General features: G+C 39.4%; 1 protein-coding gene across 2 annotated transcripts in view; it reads left to right on the top strand.

Moving 5' to 3' along the window:
- Positions 1–14,167, top strand: part of SHOC2 (SHOC2 leucine rich repeat scaffold protein) — a 50,309-nt gene that overhangs the window by 24,865 nt on the left and 11,277 nt on the right. For both annotated transcript variants that reach the window (XM_081863083.1, XM_081863084.1), the window contains exons 3-4: positions 3,041–3,178; positions 10,925–11,055. In XM_081863083.1, the coding sequence (XP_081719209.1) occupies positions 3,041–3,178; positions 10,925–11,055 (269 nt within the window). The remainder of the gene's footprint in view (positions 1–3,040; positions 3,179–10,924; positions 11,056–14,167) is intronic.

Raw genomic sequence — 14,167 nt, 5'->3', positions numbered from 1 at the left:
TTTACACAAAATAGCTTTATTATTCAATGCATGCATTCTCTAATAAAACTACTGACTGAAATGGTGACAGGTTTCTCTATTTTTCACAGATATGCACATATAAGTAGCAAAGCAGGTGAAAGCAGATGCTTCTAAAATAATTCAATTTGGGGTGGTTTGGGGAAATTGCAATAAAGGCTGACCTACATATTTTGAACATCCCTGTTGGACAGGTTTTTCAAGTAAGGGGTGGATGGTGTGTAATGGGAGTTGTTGGTTGCCATGCCCAAGAGATGTAAAGCTTATTTAATTTAATTAAAAGAAATTGTTTCCCGCTCTTCTATAAGATGAGCGTAACCTCTGCTACCTTCTGAGTTTTTCACAAGACAGCAATAGAATTGTAGATATGAGATATGATTGATGGGCAGTGCTCCAGGTAAACCCAGAGCCAGTAAGACAGCTTGCTGTTGTATATGTTAGCAATGAGAGAAATGAGAATGGATTTCTAAGAGCTTAGTGGACTCCTGATCAGAATTCATAAGATAATTGTTCTTACATGGGTAGCTGGCAGGAAAGGAAAAAATGAAGGCTCCTTGTTTTTGGTATACAGTGGTACCTCAGGTTACATACGCTTCAGGTTACATACGCTTCAGGTTACAGACTCCGCTAACCCAGAAATATTACCTCAGGTTAAGAACTTTGCCTCAGGATAAGAACAGAAATCGTGTAGCAGCGGCGCGACAGCAGCGGGAGGCCCCATTAGCTAAAGTGGTGCTTCAGGTTAAGAACAGTTTCAGGTTAAGAACAGACCTCCAGAACAAAGTAAGTTCTTAACACCAGGTACCACTGTACTGGCACTTTAAAAATCAATCAGGGAATAGAAATTCCAGTACAGTACTTACTATAAGCTTAGTAATATTTTTCAATGCCAGAATTTTAAAAAATACTTCAAGTTTTTAAATTCTTAGGAGTTATAACAATATAATTTAGATTACCTTTTTATGTAGGTAGAGAGTCTAGAAGAGGATTAATAAACACTGTTGCTAGCAGACATACACGTATGTCATTGACTGCTCTGTATTGACTTGGTTTGACTCATCTGCTTGTTACTAAAATTTTATTTAATGCAATCAGTATGCTGGATAATGTGTGCAGGTCTCATAATACTCCTCAGTGGGCTAGCACAGCTTAAGAAAAATTGAGAGGAGATGACTTCAGAGAAGAGGTCAGAAGACAAATGCTAATTGAAGCAAAAATCTAGAATTGCTAATATTCATAAGTTCCTTTCCCGTATGTGCCCAGGGAAAGGTCTCTATGCATTCCCTTTGTCATCTGCTGCAGGATTTATCATGATGTAAAGGGTTTTAGAATTTTCAATCTGCTTACGGAGAGAGCCAGAGCGTGCAGCCGGTCAGGACAGTTGCATATCATCCTTGCAGTCTCAAATATTTTCCACCAAGTTAATTGTGGCAGGAAGAATACATCTGTACATACATACATACATGGTTCACAAAAAGTCAAGGTAGCCATGATGGCTGTAAGAAAAATTATAAAATCTGCATTATGGCAACACCTTTACTAGCCCATCCAAAGTGTCTCAAAGTAGCGTGCCAGCTTTTGGGTTCTGGAAGATGCTCCATCAGGCTAGATTGTAAACAAAATGGGATGGACAGGAAACAGGCTAACTCTATAAAGTCTCCATTTAGTCATAGTCTTATGATGGCACATAGGAGTGGCAGACCTTCAGATGGGGCTGGCTAGGTGATATGCAGGTTTCAGGTTGTATCTAAGGCTGCTGGAAAGAAAATAGGATGATTAATCCCCCTATCTTTGAAAAGATAAAGTTGAGCAGTTACTTGGATCCATCTCCATCCTTAGGTGAAACACAAAGGTTTCATAGTAGGTGGGAAATGGGAATTAAAAGCAATCAGTTGTTTTTTATATACAGTGGTGCCTCGCAAGACGAAATTAATTTGTTCCGTGAGTTTTTTCGTTTTGTGATTTTTTCGTCTTGTGAAGCACGGACTTTGGAAAAGCTTCAAAAATCACCAAAGTTTTCAAAAACCTCAAAAAAGGCTACCACACCGTGTGCTATGAGTTGCTCCTCGAAGTGAATGCACGGTTTTAAGAAAAAGGAAACAAACTTGCAAGACAAAGGAAACAAACTTGCAAGACGTTTCCGTCTTGCGAAGCAAGCCCATAGGGAAATCCGTCTTGCGAAGCAACTCAAAAAACGAAAAACTCTTTCGTTTTGCGAGTTTTTCGTCTTTCGAGGCATTCGTCTTGCGAGGTACCACTGTAAGCTCAACTGGAGATTCGGTTCAAGTGAAGAAAAAACCCGAACATTACTGTTTTCCACGTATCTGTTCATCTCAATGAGATGTGAGATTCCTCCCTCCTTAAATGAAAGCACGACAATATTAAGCAGCCTGTATATAGGAGAAAGTGTGTGTGTTTTAATAAGGGAAAATATATAAATGACAGGTTTTTCATCTTCATCTTGTGAGAAATGGTAGATTTGCTGTTTCTGCTAGAGTTCTACTTATACAGAATTAATATCTGTATCTGTTTCTATAACATTCTTAAGAAAAGCACTCTATCGGTTGTTTTATCAGAAGTAATTAGGTTCATGGGACTTACTTCCAGGTAAGTAAGCAAAGAATTCCAGCCTCGAATTCCTGCCTTAATTTAGAATTAATCAGTTCTTGCCAGGTTTTTAATTTAGGGAAAACTGTCCTTATAAATACCATGTTAGCAAGATAATTTTAGTACTGTGAAAAGTACTAGGTATAAGAGCAGCCACGTTGGTGCAAAACAGAAAAAGAAATTTAAAATGCAGATTCTTCTATTAGGAAGAATACCAGCACCACACAATTACTATTCTTATTCCTACTTTACTACATTACATTGAGAATAGAAATTGTGAAATTGTGTGGGTTGGGATTAGAGGTTGAAACTTGACAATGCCATGCATGCCTTAAAGGTGGCCTTTTGCGTCTGCACTGTTTAGTCCTGGGCAGAACAATGACTTATTCATACTTGTATCTTTGTGCACTTTCAGGTGAGTTGTTTAACCTCATAACACTGGATGTAGCACACAATCAGCTTGAGCATCTTCCAAAGGAGATTGGAAATTGTACACAGATCACCAAACTTGACCTACAGCACAACGAGCTCCTGGACCTTCCAGACACCATAGGTATGTAAATATGTAAATATCTTTATTTTTTGGCTTCACCTTTTGGGGAGCGTGACTAGTCCAGGGTAATCCAATGCAGGCATTTGGACTTATCCCTTGCCATTCTGTGCCCAAATCTCTAGCCACATTTGCTGAGAATCAGTATTGAAGGCAGGTAAATATAGAAGCTAATTAGTCTAAAGATGACCAACAGTAATTATCGTTGCTTAAATACATGCTTTTAATGTAACTTTTAAAAATTAAATTTGATTTGACAAGATTTGTGATTATCTCACTCTGTGACTGCTAAAATTTACTCATTTTGAAATTTATAAAGTTTATCTTTTTGTAAAAAATCTAGCTGTATTTCTGAAAAACCTTTTGCTACCACCTAAATAGAAATACTGTTTGTAAACTTCAACATGAATGGAATGAATATTCTTTCTAAACTGCTTTAATAACTCCATGTTACCACATGTCTGCCTGTGTAGTGAATTACAGTTATTTAGTTAATTTGTGCCATTTATTGATTTAGTACAAATTATTTCCTGTGAGTGGAAATTTGTATTTCCCCAAAGGACATTTTCTCATTGCTCAAACTTGTATGTAGACAACACGAATAACAAATCCCAAAGCTTAATGGGTGTCATTACCCATGAACAGTATTTTGCCCTTATGGGAAAAACCCATGTCCTAGAATCCTGATCCATCTCCAGGTTTTCCAGAGCCCTAGAAGGACTGTTTTTAACTGTTTCTCAGAGCTCCCTCAAGCACTAATTTTGATGAAGTCCAGCAAAGAGACTTCAGCCTAGCAACTCCAGAGACCATATCCAGAAGCCTTGCATCAGCTCTAATTATATTGAGATCTTTGACATTGTTTTTTCTGCCAAGGCTTTGGACTGCTTAATCTGAGTTTTAAATAGGTTGGGGATAACCTGCAGGAGGCTGATGTCGTATTCAACTGAATATACATGAACAATATATATATATTTTAAAGAGCTCAACTCAGGTTGTTACATACCTCCCCCACATCCATGGTTTTGCATCCCCTGCTCCATCTACTTTGTAGAGTAAGGGGTGGTTGACATGGTTTTGTCTCAAGAGCCACATTCACACTTGACCAGCTCTCCAGAGGCTACATGCCAGCGGTGGGTGTGACCACCCCACGCTCATCCATGTAGGCTCTTGCAAGCATGAACACACCATGTATACACAAACACATACACACAGACGCATGTGTGTTTGGACATGGTACAAGTACACAGCTCCCCTTCCCCCAACTCAGCTGATCCAAACAGATCAGTTGAGGAAGGGAGTGATCGACTTACTCCCTTGTAACTCTAAGGTTAGTCTAATAACTTTTGTTTGGCATTAGCTTTTGCAGGCAAGATTCTGCCTGTCAGATTTAGATCGCAGCCCACACAAGGATTTTGAATAGTGAAATTGCTAATAGGTTTTGCCATTGCAGATGATTACCGTAACTTAGATATTGACACCATCATATGTGTGTTCAGGCATCATTCCAGGTACTATTGATGTCCCATCGTTAAGGTTCAACATGCCTTCCCAGAGACTTCTGTAAAGATCATAAAGGGTGTGTTTGTGTGTGTGTGAAAACTGAGAACAGTTTTTCTTACAACATCCAGCACTTGGCTCCAATGGACCATACGTGTGCATTAGATGCATGAAAATTTAATTGTTAGCAGCATGAAATATTTGCCTGAAAGTCAGGGCATAAATCTTGAAATTAATAAACACAACAGAGTAGATGGGCTGGTGGTCCTAAAGTCTGCCTGTCTGTCTTTAACTTCAGTCTTCAGCAGAATTTTTGTTTCATTTCAATTAGAGATTAAATGTAATCATCTTCAAGCAGATTGTAGCAGTCACTCACCTCTTAGTTATTTCAAGAACTACACACCAGTCTCTGAACTCAACCGACTGTGCTTTTTCTCCCCCTTTGTACCTTCTTTTGGGAGTGGTTTGCTATAGATAAGTATAGGTTTTTAATTATTGAAACAGGCTTTTGTCTTTAGATTTTAATTTCTGTCCTCCCTCTTTTTCTTCTTCTTCATTGTTCTTCAGAGGCACAGTTCACAAGAAACTTCCATACATGGAAGGACACTCAGTTCCATGTAAGAGAGCTGCTAAGTTCCTGCCAAGCTATCTGCAGGAAAAATATTTTATCACCTTTCCAGGCCTAACTTGCTGCAACCCTGGAGAGACTGGTGAATGCTAAATAAATATAAATTCAGAGATGAAGCATCACATAGTTATCATTTATTAAAAAAAGTAATGAGGCACTAATATAGAAAAGGCACATGCAAATAACATAAAAATCAATTCAAATGCATAAATGCCACAAAACCAGTGAATGATTTAAAACCAAAAACACTAGTGATTTTCCTTCCTTGGTAGTGGCCTTCCAAACCAGGTGCATGTTCCAGATTGGGTTGTTTTCTTATCCAAAATAAAAGGAGCCTTGCTAAGTACCCTTGTTTAAATATGTGACCAATGTTGTTTATTGTTTGGCCCTTAATCTCAAATAAGCACTTCTTCATTTTTTTAAAGGCGTTGTTTACTTTTAAATTCAAATTAGATCTGAACATGTGGCAGCTCTTGATATTCCCAAATTACTACTTTACATGGAGCCTGCTTTATTTCTGATTCCTGTGTACAGTCATACCTGGGGTTACAGCTGCTTCAGGTTGTGGTTTTTTTGGGTTATGGATTGCCGAAACCCGGAAGTACCAGAACAGGTTACTTCTGGGTTTTGGCAGTCGTGCATGCGCAGAAGCACTAAATCATGCTTTGCGCGTGCACAGAAGCGCCGAATTGCAACCCGCGCAGACATGGGTTGTGAATGCTACGGGTTGCGAACGTGCATCCCACACGGATCATGTTCGCAACCCGAGTGTCCACTGTATTGGGGCAGCTCTCAGAGGTTGTTCTGAGGTTTGGGAGGAGATGTAGCCTACGGCACTTCTTTTCATGTGTCTCAGGTCTTGCTCAATGTATCATCATAGTGGAAATCAAGCTGACAGAAGCTGAGCTCTTATATAGAATTACTGTTTGTAAAGGGGCATTTTTGGTGGTGGTTCCCTTTAGAGGATCCCTGTGTCTAAGGATGTGAACAAGTTGTTTGGAGAGCTTCAGTTTATTTGTTAGCTCATTATATTTTTATTTTTTAAATCTAAGTATTTATGTTCTGCATTCCCAAGCAAATAACCTTTACAAAGTGACTAACGAACTAACCAAATAGTATAAATGCTTTTAAAAACTATCACAATTACCGCCCATATTTCCCTTAATATAATTTAATTTGCTGAATTAATATCCCACCCAAATTACCCCAGATCAGTTCCTCATCAATTTATTTTCCTTCAGTTAATTTCACTCCCAGATTCTGCTTAAAATCATTCCCTTTATAATTAATAACCTCAAATTACATCCTGATAAGCCCTACTTAGTTCCCCATACCCTATCCAGATAATCCCAAATTGATCTCTCCCCGAAGTCATTACCAACCCAGATACTGTTCTAAATTTGTTTCATTTAAATTAACCATCAATCCTTATCTTTACTGGAGAGGTGGTTGCCTATTGCTGCAGGTCCTTCTGCATTAAAAGAGACACTTGCCCAAGTCCTGCCTCTGTACTTCTTGTAAATAACCTGTATGAAAGCAAAGTTAAGAAAACATCATCTTCCTGGTTTAGTATATATATCTCCAACTAATCAAAAAGGTACATAAATTAAAGGTTGTAGCCTATCTTTTTAAAAAAGAAAAACGCTTCTAGGAAGAGTTTCCTATAATTAAATAGCTTGTACTGTGTGTAGACTTGCTCCTTGCAAAAAAGCATTACACTCTCCAGGATAGCCTGGTACCTTGCTAATGCTGGAGACTCCAGCATCCCTATTGCACTTATTGTGGATGATTTAAGATGGTGGCTCCTTGATGAAGATGAGAGTCAAGTAGTTCTCATACGAACTTATCACTGCTGTTCACTAGGGTAAACAGAGAGTTAAGGACTTCAATGGTAGGTGGATCACAAGCCCTGCAATATGAAATCTGTCCCACTGTATTCGGATACATATGCTTTAACTTGAATAATTTTCAAAAGCTTTTCATAGGCCTTTTTCTGTAACCTTCACCATTTTGATCCATTGCTAGCAGGGATTCCTAAGAGGAGCTATCTTGGCAGTTTCCAAATATTAAAGAGGCTTCAGAAAACAATTGCTTACTCTTCCTACTAAGATCCACTGAGGTTACAGGAAAATAGATTTTGCTACAGACTTAATGTATCTGTTGTGCTCTCTACCCTGGCCTCTTCTTGCATTCTGGGCAACTTAATATCCTCATAGGACTTCTCTAAATGCTTTGACTATCAGCATTATTTTTGAAAGGTTAAGTGTCACCCCCAAACTGCCTATTTGTTATTAAACTAGTCATTTAGGTGAACTGAGTTAAAGTTGTAGGTCCAACTTTTTAATCTTGCCATTGTGTGTTTGTTAGACCTCGTTGACGGCGTAAGCAATGATAATCTTCATCATTCTGGTCTTTATTACCGTATTTTTCGCTCTATAAGACGTACCAGACCACAAGACACACCTAATTTTTGGAGAAGGAAAACAAGAAAAAAAATGTTCTAAATCTCAGAAGCCAGAACAGCAAGAGGGATTGCTGCGCAGTGAAAGCAACAATCCCTCTTGCTGTTCTGGCTTCTGGGATAGCTGCACAGCCTGCACTCGCTCCATAAGACGTACACACATTTCCCCTTACTTTTTAGGAGGGAAAAAGTGAGTCTTATAGAGCAAAAAATACGGTAATTCAAAATTTAAGTTATGAATAGCTTACTTAGAAAGAGAGGGAGCGTTGATTCTGTGGGAAGCTTTGTGTAACAAGGAAAATGCAGATGTAAATGCAGATGTAAAGTCCTGTACTTTGGAAACAAATCCAGGCAAGTTCAATACAAGCATCTTCTAAACGCCTATGAGCAAAAAATTGTTATGGGCAAAGGTTACAAGCATCACTGTAATTTGGTACCTCGTCTATTTCTGTATTACTCATGCTGTGCTAGGTGGCTAAGCATCAATTTGTATGAAGCTTTTAGGTCCTTTGTCTTTGGGATCCGCAGCTCCTGTTTAGCTTGTTCTGACCCATGATGCCAGCTTCAAGATCCACTTGGTTCCCCCCCCCTAGATTATAAAATCCAGGACGATGCACTTGATCATGGGGCCATACCAAAAGCTCTGAGGGGAACAGGGGTCTCCTAACAGCTCTCAGCACTCTTAACAAACTACAGCTCCCAGAATTCTTTGGGAGAAGCTATGGCTGTTCAAAGTGGCATCATAGTGCTTTAAATGTATGGTGTGAATTCGGCCACCTTCAAAATATTATTGCAGCCTTCTTAATAAAAAGAGATATCACAGAAGTAAAACAGATTCTCTATGCCCCCTTTCTGTTCCTCGCAGCCATTGATTTACAGTGGTACCTCTGGTTAAGAACTTAATTCGTTCTGGAGGTCTGTTCTTAACTTGAAACTGTTCTTAACCTGAGGTACCACTTTAGCTAATGGGGCCTCCTACTGCCGCCGCCGCGCAATTTCGGTTCTCATCCTGAAGCAAAGTTCTTAACCCAAGGTACTATTTCTGGGTTAGCAGAGTCTGTAACCTGAAGCGTCTGTAACCCGAGGTACCACTGTAATGTTCTCTCTCTCTCTCTCTTTCTCTCTCTCTCTCTCTCTCTCACACACACACACACTACAAAAACATAAATGCCATGTTGCTTTCTCATTGTTACTTAAGGCTTGTATTTAAATCAACCTGGTACCCATAAGCCAGCCTTTCTCAACATGTGGGTCCCCAGATGTTGTTGAACTACAACTCTCATCACCCCTAGCTAGCAAGGCCAGAGCGTCTCCATTCGTCCTTGTGTCTCTCTACTTTGTTTCCATTGTGGCTACAGAAAAAAGGAAATCTGTCTATTGGTCCTGTTTTTTCACCACCAGCCAGTTGTTTTAACTCACCTGCTAAGAGGCTAGTATCCTACATTTCTGGGCTGGAATAGGGGAGAATTTCCTCCCCACTGCAGGCAGCATGTAAACCTAGGCTACTAGCCTCTTAGCAAGCTACTCAAAAAATGTGCAAGCTACTAACTTTTGTAGGGACGCGGGTGGCGCTGTGGGTTAAACCACAGAGCCTAGGACTTGCCGATCAGAAGGCCGGCGGTTTGAATCCCCGCGACGGGGTGAGCTCCCGTTGCTTGATCCCAGCTCCTTCCAACCCAGCAGTTTGAAAGCATGTCAAAGTGCAAGTAGATAAATAGGTACTGCTCCGGTGGGAAGGTAAACGGCGTTTCCGTGTGCTGCTCTGGTTCGCCAGAAGTGACTTAGTCATGCTGGCCACATGACCCGGAAGCTGTACGCCGGCTCCCTCGGCCAGTAAAGCGAGATGAGCGCAGCAACCCCTGAGTTGGTCACGACTGGACCTAATGGTCAGGGGTCCCTTTACCTTATTTACTAACTTTTGTGAGTTTATTTACAAGACTCTGATACTTGATTAAAAAAAAAATGTCTGTGTCTACGTAGCAGACAAAAATTGTCTGCATAGCAGAATACAGAGCACATAAGATTAGATTGCTTTGTGTCATCTAGTTTTCCATTGGCAAAATAGGTAGCCACCCCTTGCTTAGGTCTGTTTGCAAACTTCCTTAGAATTGTGATTAGTATGTTTTATGAGTGCGAAGCTTATGTTCCCAGGAAAAGGGAGGGATGTCATTCTGCCCAAAGGTGCTGCAGAGTGTGATGGTGGCTTGCAAATTTACACTTAAAGCTTCTGTGCCAATCATTCTTCTTATTGGTCTGAGAAATAGCTAAGCTTGGTAATAAAAATGGATATGTACAAAGGTGTCATAAAAAGCTAGTATTAATTTTTTTTGTAATCATGACTATAAATATATTTCTGCAGTAACAAAGTTTTTTATTCTTCACCAGTGAATTCTGTTTAAACTGCCAATCCTAAGAAATTTATCTCCCACACCTAATAAGAGCACCTTGTAGCAAAAAACATTTAACTGTAATTTTGTATCTCATGAAGTTTTATAGACTGACAAGTGTTGGGGCTTTCTGTTGACGAAATGGATAGCTTGCTCTGGCAATATTGATCTTATGCTCAGTGTTGCACCAAGAGAGATATATCAATTTGCAATATAGTCTCATGGGTTAAGTTCAGAAAGCATTAGGAGATGGCAGCAGGTTTTTCATTAATTATCCGCTGGCACATGCAGCTCACATGCAAGGTTTTTATGTCCTTAATTGTATTGCTTTTGACGTCTGCTAATTTCCCCTTCCTCTGTTCTTGCAGAAATGCTTACCCTTGTAATATGAAATGTGTAAAGTGGTCTAAAGTACTAGAGTGATGAGTGGCCAGTAATGTTTAAAAAGAAAGAAACAAAAGAACTTAGATGTAGGCTTTGAGAGAATTGCTGGGCAGCTAGAGATGAAAGCAAAGCTGAGTAGTGTAAATTGATTACACCAAAATGGGACATAGCTGGAATTCTGAATCCTTCACCAGTGTTTGTGTCTATACTTGGGAAATCCTTTGAAAATATGCTGCTGCTCAAAATATGCAGAGATATTATTGTGGAAAGAATGTGTTTATTGAAAAATAAAAACTCTAGGAATTGGTTCTTTTCCAAGAAAATGCAACCAGTGGGAGTCCCCTTCTTCCAGCTTCTAAAGCAAATCTCTCTTAACCCTCTTTTGTTTTTAGGAAACCTGTCCAGTCTGAAAAGCCTTGGGCTGAGGTATAACAGGCTCTCAGCAATACCCAGGTCTCTAGCACAGTGCAGTAAACTTGATGAACTGAATTTGGAGAACAACATGATTTCTGCTTTACCAGAGGTGAGGCACTCTACAGTTTTTGTATGATTGCAGCTTAATGTTGTTTAAATGTTGCTCTAAAGCACTGGAACCGGCATTAGTTTTATTGAAGACAAATGCCCTGGAAATGGAAGGCTGCTGAAATTTGCCAAATTGGATGTAAACTATTAGCATTAGCACTAATTGAGTGGGAATGAATGGATATTGCTTGAAGAAGTTGCTGCTGTGAGAAAGTTGCCTGGAAGCTTTTAAGAACAAAGCTGAATTGCCCCTCCCAAGCGCATTATGAAAGTTACTCAAGTGTAATTAAATATACAAAGGAGACTGACAGCAAAACAGATTGCTTTATCATAAGATAAGTTTGGCTCCCAATCCAGAAACTCTTTTAACAAATAAAAAATGGTTTATTCAGAAGTGCTAGTCTGTGTAGAAATTGTAATTGTTGCTGAAAAGAGCCACTTGCATGTTAGTGTAGTGGGGTAATCCATTAAAGCAAGCCTCTTTGGCAGCAGAAGAAAGAAAACATTTGTAAAGAAAACTGCAGAATTGCAAAATATACCAAGCTCATGATGATGCAATGCCTAATAAACATTAGATCTTAAAAGACTAGTTTGGGAGAGGCAGCTGTCCAACAATATTCATAAATAGTAAGTACTTTGTTTCTTTTCGAAGCCGTACATTCACTATCCAGCCTCTTCTCTGATCCCTAAAAAAACAAACAAACAAACAAACAAAAAAAAAAAAACAGTGTGTTTGAAAATGGCTAAAAAATGTAATATCTATGTGGCTGAGTTTATTATGACAGCCTTCAGCATCAAGCTTTTGCGGATTTCAGTATTCTTTGAAAAGTCGGTGGTGCCAAAGCTCCATTGCAATCTTTGGCATGAAGGACTCTCTTAAATATGATTAATATGAAATACCTTATGAGTTTAGGGCAACATGCAGACTTTTGCTCACTCTCTGTGCTCTCCCCAAGTCTGCTCTGGAGGTAACCCAGCACTCTGAAACAGATTTTGGGAGGGTGGGCTTGGGGCTGCAGGAGAAAGAAGAAGGGGAAGTCCTGTTGCACCAGTAAAAATATGTTCTGCTGGAGGGTGGTTACTGCTGGATATTTTGAGAGTTTACTGATGGAAATTCCTATAACTAGTACTTGAGAGCACCTTGCAGTATTGCTGTAATTTTAAAAATGATTAATCTTGTGCAAGTTTACCAGTATTCCACCATTACAGGCACCATGATGCAATATTAATTGCATCAGAAAGAAAGTTTGGCATAAGAAACCAGAAGAAGAAACTTTCAGTGATATCCCATGGTGCTACTCTGTTGATGGAAGGCATCCCTTAGTGGAAGAGGGGAAAAGGCAATGTTCTGCAATCCCCCCCCCCTTTGCAGCCCCCCATGCCTCCCCATTTTGTTTGGTTGGGTTTCCATCCTGCATAAAATTGGGCCCAGCGGACTGAGCTTGTGTCAAATTTCCAAAAAATGGTCTCCCTTCCCCAGTCTATTAATGGATATTTTCCATCAATCAATCTCTTTATTATGGTCAATGACCAGTAATTTCCTTTCATTGGTGGAGCATTACTGTTCAATACTACTCTTTGTAATTTCCGAATTACAAAGTAGGAATATGACACCATTTTAGTAAATAAAGAAAACCAATCCTGTCTTCAGGTGCTTTTCTTTTTCATATATAACAGCTTGCCTGGTGAATGATATAATCTGTTTGAATCTGTTTTGTGTTTGTTTCAATCGTTACTTACAGTTATTTGTCAGAAGCCTAAACTTAAAAAAATATTGAGGGTGCAGTTAAAAGCCCCAAACTTGTTAATCCTAAAGATTATGTCAGTATATGGTACGTACCTTATCTGAGCACATAGTGTCTTGGAACTTAAGTTAATGGAACAAAAATTCACAGTTGCCTCGTTCTCCCTGCAACATCTGATGTCCCCCAAAAGTCCTCTTTGGGTGACGCAGGCAGGTTCCTGAATACTGTGGCCTTGAGGGTGTCTGTGGAGAGGATGGCAAACTTTGTTTTCATGAACTTGCTTAAGCTAACTCCCCTTAAATCCAGCCCAATTTGGAGCAATTCCTGTGTACCTCAGCTGTCCTCCGTTCCCCATCCCACATTGTTCAGGGTATCCTTGGACACAAATGCCTGCAGGGTGTGAAGAGATAGGAAGCGTTCTTTCCGTGAAATTCCTTTTTAAGGATCCAAGCTGTTATCTTTAAAGTAAGGCTGTCACCCAGTTAAAGATAGTTTAGTCTATTGCTTCGGCATAAATTTACATTTAAATAAAGAAATAATTCCTAAGAAGCATGCATGCTTCTATTTCATGTATGGGCATGTTACAGTGGACACCATCTTAGAACTTCCAAGATGGTGCCTGCTGCCACAGTTGTGGTAAGTTCTTACATTAAAAGTATTAGCAGTTTGCTTAAATCTTGCCAATTCAATTGGGGAAAGGGTTCTTTCTTAGTTAACTGAAAGTTTTTCATCTATTAATCTAACAGATTACTTGACTAAAAGTTGCAACCCCACTTAAAAGTACTCTAGTTTTAGACAGCAATGGATGCAGCAACAGCTATTTGGATGGAGAATTGATTGTGCCTATCAAATGAAACCATAGCACAGGTGTTATGGAAGCACTGGTTTCCACAAAAATGAGATAAGCCATGCTGTGTTATATAATGCCTGTTACATGAGGATGCAACAATAAATGGTAAGGTGACTATAAGTTAAATCTCTGGCACAACCTCAGCCATGAATTACATGGCTCTCCCTTTCCATAGGCTGAGCTTGTTACAAAGTGTGAAAGTACTATAATTAGCTGAGCTATCTAGACATTACCTCACTACTTGGAATTAATTCTAAGGTTTTCATGTTGCCCAGAGTTTATTTTCAGCCATTACTTTGGGGAAATAATTTACCGGTGTAATGAGTGGGGTTTTTTAAATGACATGCTTATCTTTTTTAAACACATGTGAATCAGCAATTACAGCACTGTATGTACAAGTTCTGTGCAAGCAGATACTTCCTCTTCCCATCAGTTCTGGCGACAGTTCTGCACGCACACTCCCACTGTGCACATGAAACTGTTCCCTGGTATTGAAGTATACATGGAAGCTCTTGTGA

Source organism: Podarcis erhardii, assembly GCF_964252035.2.
Source record: "Podarcis erhardii genome assembly, chromosome: 5".
Taxonomy (NCBI): Eukaryota; Metazoa; Chordata; class Lepidosauria; order Squamata; family Lacertidae; genus Podarcis; species Podarcis erhardii.
Note: the sequence above shows the minus strand (reverse complement) of the source record. Positions and strands in the feature narration are given on the sequence as shown.